Raw genomic sequence first — 6,090 nt, 5'->3', positions numbered from 1 at the left:
TCTTTTTGTTTGTTTCGATAGGTCCAGGGCTTACACTGTCCAGCACAAAGAAGGTCATCTAAATACGTCAGTTTAATAGGAATATTAAAAGGAATGGAAAGGGAAAGTCCTTTGACCTATAAACGCACCGTCCTTCACATACCACCTCTACATTCCCCCCCAAAAATCATTCCATAATTTATTAGTTATTAAGTGAAAATACAGACAAACGTGGAGGGGGCGGTCCCTCTACTCAGCGGCTTTGACATAACGCATTCCACTGGCAAACGCGCGCGGAAAAAAGTAACGCAGAACAAAAGAGAAACCGAGGCTTTTTGGCGGAAGGAGAGCTGACCCTCCCCCCGGGCCGCCCTACTGCCGACGAAGGGCGAGATTCACTAGCCAATCACAACGTTGGAATGTTAATGAGCTCTCTTTGCCCCACCCCCTTGCTGACCTCATGGGGGGGAAACCCGTCAGTGCCTCTTGTTCTCAATCAGGTCCGCAGAAATGCTATTTAAGGAACTGCGTGAGGTCGAAACGCTCACTTCGGTTGCAGCCATGTCTGGTCGCGGCAAGGGCGGGAAGGGCCTGGGCAAGGGGGGCGCCAAGCGCCACCGCAAGGTGCTGCGCGACAACATCCAGGGCATCACCAAGCCCGCCATCCGGCGGCTGGCCCGGCGCGGCGGCGTGAAGCGCATCTCCGGCCTCATCTACGAGGAGACCCGCGGGGTGCTCAAGGTGTTCCTGGAGAACGTGATCCGGGACGCCGTCACCTACACGGAGCACGCCAAGCGCAAGACGGTCACGGCCATGGACGTGGTGTACGCGCTCAAGCGACAGGGCCGCACCCTCTACGGCTTCGGCGGCTGAGCGCCCGGGACCCGCCATATTTCCAAACACAAAGGCCCTTTTCAGGGCCGCCCACAAAGTCACTTAAAGGGCTGTCGTGCTTGCGGAAACGGGATCGGGGCATGTAAGACTCCCGCAGGCGCAACACTGGTGAGCAGTAGGATAGTCTTGTCTGCGGTACTGTAGCAAGCTTTGTGACGCTTGGGTACACTTTAAGGTTTGCAAAGAAATGCACCTTGGAGTAAATAGGGCAGTAGATACTGCCAATGAGCGAGTCCCAGAAGGGAAATGCGATTTGTTCTACACAAACGGAAACAAAAGATCTTGGCCAACGTTCTTCGGGTTCATCCGCATGACCGGAAGCGTTCTGTGCACCAAGCTCCGGGGACCGCAGCCGCGGCTATGTAAATGCAGGTCCTCTGAGGACAAGCTCTGATTGGGTGACAATCGGTGTGGCAGAAGCTGCGGAGGGTGAGATTCCGGGGCCATTTTCCTGTTGGCCACAAATGGTTTCATAGCTGTCCCCGGAACCGGAGGAAAAACCTCGGTTGGTTAACTTTGCTTTTAATCCAGGCGCTACACCAGTACTAGGAGCAAAAAGCACAGAGGCTCCCGGGACCAGTTCTAGACGGATTCGCGCGGTGCCGGGGCCTGCTGGATGCCAGGCGCAGGCCGGGGGTCAGTCCACTGCGGGGCACGGCAGTCACACAAGGGACTCACCGTCTTGCCCGGCAAGTGAAGCGTATTTCGGCGCTGCAGCTCCGACCTGGAAGGGAATCGCCGCGTGTGCAAGCAAGACATGGGCTGTGCGTGATTCTGTACGACTTCAAACCATTGTTTATTCGTTCTGACAAAATTGTCAGAGGCCCAGTTATAGAGATGAATTTAGAAAGGCCAGGCTCTAGTGTTCTCTTCAATACATGGTTATATGCAAAAGAATGCGTTACGTAATTCTGCATTGGGCTTTGTGGGGTTGCCCCCAATACTACCAAGGCCCCAAATAAATCAGCAGTATGAATTTCGTGTTTATAATCATCTTTAAATAAGAATGCCAGTTCCTAAATTGAGAGCTGGAATAAACGAACTTTTCTTAAAACGAAAAAAGATGCTTTGACTCAGACCCTGAGAATTTCCTAATAACAGTTTTTGTTAGGTCAGTTCGGACCCTAACAACTCTGTAACCCCACCATTTCCATACAGGTTTTAGAGGTAATATTCTTCAGCCTGTGGAACACAATCTGGACAAGCCTGTACACTCTCTTTGTAAATAAAATACATAGAATTATAATTAGACTAATCCTAAAATGAAGCCATTTCTTAATGTGGCAACATAGTATTTGGAAATATTGAGGATAAGCGCTATTGCAATGGTCTCACAACTGTAAACTGAAAATACTTATTTCTGCTAATCAAGTGAAAAATCGCCCAGATTTAAAAACTTCCCCCTCATCCGGTTTGTTACAATTTTTTTAAAAAATTTGATGTTTATTGTAGAGAGAGAGAGAGAGACAGACGTAAGAGAGAGGCAGAGAGAGGGAGACAGGATCCAAAGCAGGCCCCAGGCTCTGGGCTATCAGCACAGAGCCCCATGACAGGGCTGGAACCCACAAACCGCAAGATCATGGCCTGTGCTGAAGACGCTTAACCAACTGAGCCACCCAGACGCCCCAGAAGTTTGTTACAATTTGATTCCTGTATATATTGACCCCCCCCCCCAAAGTTGTGAGCAGTGAGTTATGAAACCCCGGTTACAATGTCCCCGTGTGCAAGTGTGAACTGGAACGTGGCGCTTGGAAAGAAGTCACGTGTTTGTGCACGGAGCTGATCTCCACTCCTTCCTCCACAGAAACGCAGGTATTCTCAGCTAAGGATGGGGGATATACAAGGCCGTGTACCCATTTATTTTCATTTATCCTGGGAGTGCAAGCAGGGGGAGGGACAGAGAGGGGGAGAGAATTCCAAGCAGGCTCCACACTGACGGTGCAGAGCCTGATGTCGGGCTCGAACTCAGGAACCTGTGAGATCATGACCTGAGCCCAGGATCAAGAGTCGGACACAAACGACTGCGCCCCACCGCCCCCCAGCCCCCTCCCCCATATGCCGTGTTGTAACTAGAAACATTTAAGCTCTTTGGGACCAGGCAACACAAGAAAAAATTTCAAATACTGGAATCCCTATTGGGCGACACCACATCTGACGAAACTTTCCACATCTTACAATGAAACTTGCTTAGTAGACCGTGCGGTGACCTATTTACGAGCTTCTAAGCTTCCAGTGCCGAACCCTTTTTAAAGTATTTGGGGTGGCTCTTAAAAGAGCCTTTGGGTTCTTTGAGAATCAGCCTTCGGCTTACTTCTTGGACGCCACCTTCCTGGTGCTGGTTTTCTGCTGGGTGACCTTGGCCTTCCCAGCCTTGGGTTCCCCTGCTCGGGCCTTTCCTGGGCTCTGCGCCGGCCACCTGCCCCGGCCTCCCTTAGCCTTCCTGCTGCCTCGGCGTGCTTTCGGGGCTGTTGCCGCCCGAGGCTTCTTGGCCTTCTGGGTGGTCTTGGCACTCTTCCGGGACTTTGAATCCTTGATGATCAGCTTCTTCGCCTTGGCAGAAGTGGGCCTTTTGACCTTGCTCTTGCCGGGTTCAGGAATGGCCTTCTTGTTGAGCTTGAAGGAGCCCGAGGCGCCGGTGCCCTTGGTCTGCACCAGGGTGCCCTTGCTCACCAGGCTCTTGAGGCCCAGCTTGATTCGGTTGTTGTTCTTCTCCACGTCGTAGCCGGCGGCCGCCAGCGCCTTTTTGAGCGCGGCCAGGGACATGCCAGCTCGCTCCTGGGACACCGCGAGAGCCTCCGTGATCAGCTTGAACACAGAAAGGCTCGGGGTCTTGCGACTTGAGCCTGGCATGCCCACCGGCTTTCTCCCCCTCCTCTTAGCTGGAGGATTCTCCACAGGGGCCAGGGCCGTGTCAGCTGTGGCCACAGGAACCGTCTCCGACATGTCACGGAGACAGAAACACAGAAGGGACCTACCAGGCAAAGCGTAATGTGCAGCAGGGTAGGGGTGGAGGTGGGAGCCTCAAGGCTTTATATAGGGCACGGCGCGCTGTGATTGGTGCATCGCCAGGCACTGCCCCGCCCCTCGGGGGAGGAGCCTTTGTGTTTGTTTTACCCCCAAAAGTTGGATCCCACACAAATCCTCTGAGCAGCGTCGCCCAGGGTTTACTGCTGAGTGATCCGTGGAGATCCGGATTTCACGTGCCTTTTCACCTTTTCATGAGAAATGAACCTTGCATGCCCGAAGTATCAGATAAAGCCCTTGATTTTCGGCGAAATTCAAGAAGAAGAAAACTTGCTCTTTTCCTTGTAATGTAAAAAGTAAGTTTTAGCACAAAACTTACCTCATCTCTTCTGAGTAGTTTTCCAAACGGTGGGCTTCCAATCGGTGGAGAAAATAAGTTATTCACGCGCTGGTTTTTATGGGAAATTCTCTATGTATGTGAAGGAAATAACACGGGTCGCTTAAATGGCTCCCTGTGTAGTTAGACGATGCTTATAGAATCGGCCAAAGAGTGCAGAGTACGACTTTATTTGGGCAAACACAATCTAAGAAACCATAATCTGCAAGGTATGTGGGTGGCCTGTGACCCAAACCAGTCCTCCGTCCATGCAGTTTGATAGAAGACCCTTAAGACTCTAACACATGATATCTGCTTATCAGATATCTGATCAGATATCAGATATCTGATCAGACTCTAACACAGATATCTGCTTATCTAACACATGATATCTGCACATCAGGTCTGTCACCTCCGTGGCTGACGTCCTCAACTGAATTTTGCTTCTGTTTTCAGTCATCCAAACCCCGCTCCACCCCACCCCCACTGCCTGATGCCAAGCACACACACACACGGAAAAAGAGACAGTCCTTATTCTCAATCGCCTATAAAACGGGAGGCAGGAACGGTGGCTGAAGAGCTCAGTGGGAACCACACGCCCAGATCTCTAACAGAACTGAGTTGGCAGATGTGCCTGCAAAGCTGGAAGAGAGTTCTGGCAACAAGGTTCAGGAGGCTTCTTTGGGCTTGTCCTAGGACTTGCCTCTGTAAGACGTCCAGATGGGGGGTTGTTCTTCAAGGCCAGACCTTCCAGGAGGAGAGCAATGCGGTGCTGCCAAAGCTCCCCGGGGTTCAGCGGAGGAAAACCCCATAGGGACCATCTCGTGGAGATGCTCCCCAAATGCTCTCGTGAGAAGTTGGTCATTCTGCAGGCGGGAGAACCGCCTGGAGGCTCTAAGGAGAGGATTTGCATACTGGTGCTGTAGTTGTCTTGGTTTTAGAGTTTTCACAGAAACAATCATTATTGAAAATGGCCCAGGGGCGCCTGGGTGGCTCAGTCGGTTAAGCGGCCGACTTTGGCTCAGGTCATGATCTCGCGGTCCGTGAGTTCGAGCCCCACGTCGGGCTCTGTGCTGACAGCTCAGAGCCTGGAGCCTGCTTCGGATTCTGTGTCTCCCTCTCTCTGACCCTCCCCCGTTCATGCTCTGTCTCTCTCTGTCTCAAAAATAAATAAACATTAAAAAAAAAAATTAAAAAAAAATGGCCCAATGTCAGAGGTTGGTAGTGTGTTTCCGTAGCCTCAGAAGAAAGACAAGGGCTTTGACTTTGTGGGAAAGGAGAGAGTCTACGTGTGAAATATTTCTGAAGTGAAAATCAAAACATGAGACTTTCCAACTTCCGGGTGCAAAGTGAGATAGCAAAGTCTCCGCCTCTCTCTGGCTCATGGGCACGTGCTTACACACACACACACCGGGAACAAAAATTCAGGAAACAGGGCGTCTGGGCGGGCCTGTCGGTTAAGTGTCCGACTTAGCTCAGGTCATGATCTTGTGGTCCGTGAGTTCGAGCCCCGCCTCAGTCTCTGTGCAGACAGCTCAGAGCCTGGACCTTGTTTCGGATTCTGTGTCTCCCTCTCTCTCTGACCTTCCCCCATTCATGCTCTCTCTCTGTCTCAAAAATAAATAAAGGTTAAAAAAGAAATTTAAAAAGAAAAATCTTTTTTCAGGTTACAAGAGGTTACAAGAGCATCTTACTGAGGACCTGTTTCGGGTTTCTTTACAATGTTTATTTACTTGTGAGAGAGAGAGAGAGAGAGAGAGAGAGAGACAAAGACAGAGCGCGAGTGGGGGAGGAGCAGACAGAGAGGGAGACACAGAATCTGAAGCAGGCTCCAGGCTCAGAGCTGTCAGCACAGAGCCCGACGCGGGGCTGGAACC

The 6,090-nt window shown here is 51.2% G+C and overlaps 2 protein-coding genes across 2 annotated transcripts; one reads left to right on the top strand and one right to left on the bottom strand.

The window, feature by feature from the left end:
• The first annotated feature begins 460 nt into the window (after window positions 1-460).
• LOC102948484 (histone H4-like) lies at window positions 461-2,320 on the top strand. The gene has a single exon (XM_042985555.1). It carries the CDS (start codon window positions 490-492, stop codon window positions 850-852), a length of 363 nt encoding a protein of 120 aa, XP_042841489.1. The 5' UTR covers window positions 461-489; the 3' UTR covers window positions 853-2,320.
• Window positions 2,321-2,927: 607 nt separating this feature from the next.
• Window positions 2,928-5,239, bottom strand: H1-6 (H1.6 linker histone, cluster member). The gene has a single exon (XM_007074490.3). The coding sequence runs from the start codon at window positions 3,814-3,816 to the stop codon at window positions 3,181-3,183; it is 636 nt and encodes a 211-aa protein (XP_007074552.2). The 5' UTR covers window positions 3,817-5,239; the 3' UTR covers window positions 2,928-3,180.
• Window positions 5,240-6,090: the final 851 nt, after the last annotated feature.

Source organism: Panthera tigris, chromosome B2, assembly GCF_018350195.1.
Source record: "Panthera tigris isolate Pti1 chromosome B2, P.tigris_Pti1_mat1.1, whole genome shotgun sequence".
Lineage (NCBI taxonomy): Eukaryota > Metazoa > Chordata > Mammalia > Carnivora > Felidae > Panthera > Panthera tigris.
This window is presented reverse-complemented; position numbering and strand designations above follow the sequence as displayed.

Excerpts from the sequence above, each read along its gene's own strand:
- H1-6 (XM_007074490.3), bottom strand. The coding sequence starts at position 3,816 with ATGTCGGAGACGGTTCCTGTGGCCACAGCTGACACGGCCCTGGCCCCT.
- LOC102948484 (XM_042985555.1), top strand. The coding sequence starts at position 490 with ATGCTATTTAAGGAACTGCGTGAGGTCGAAACGCTCACTTCGGTTGCA.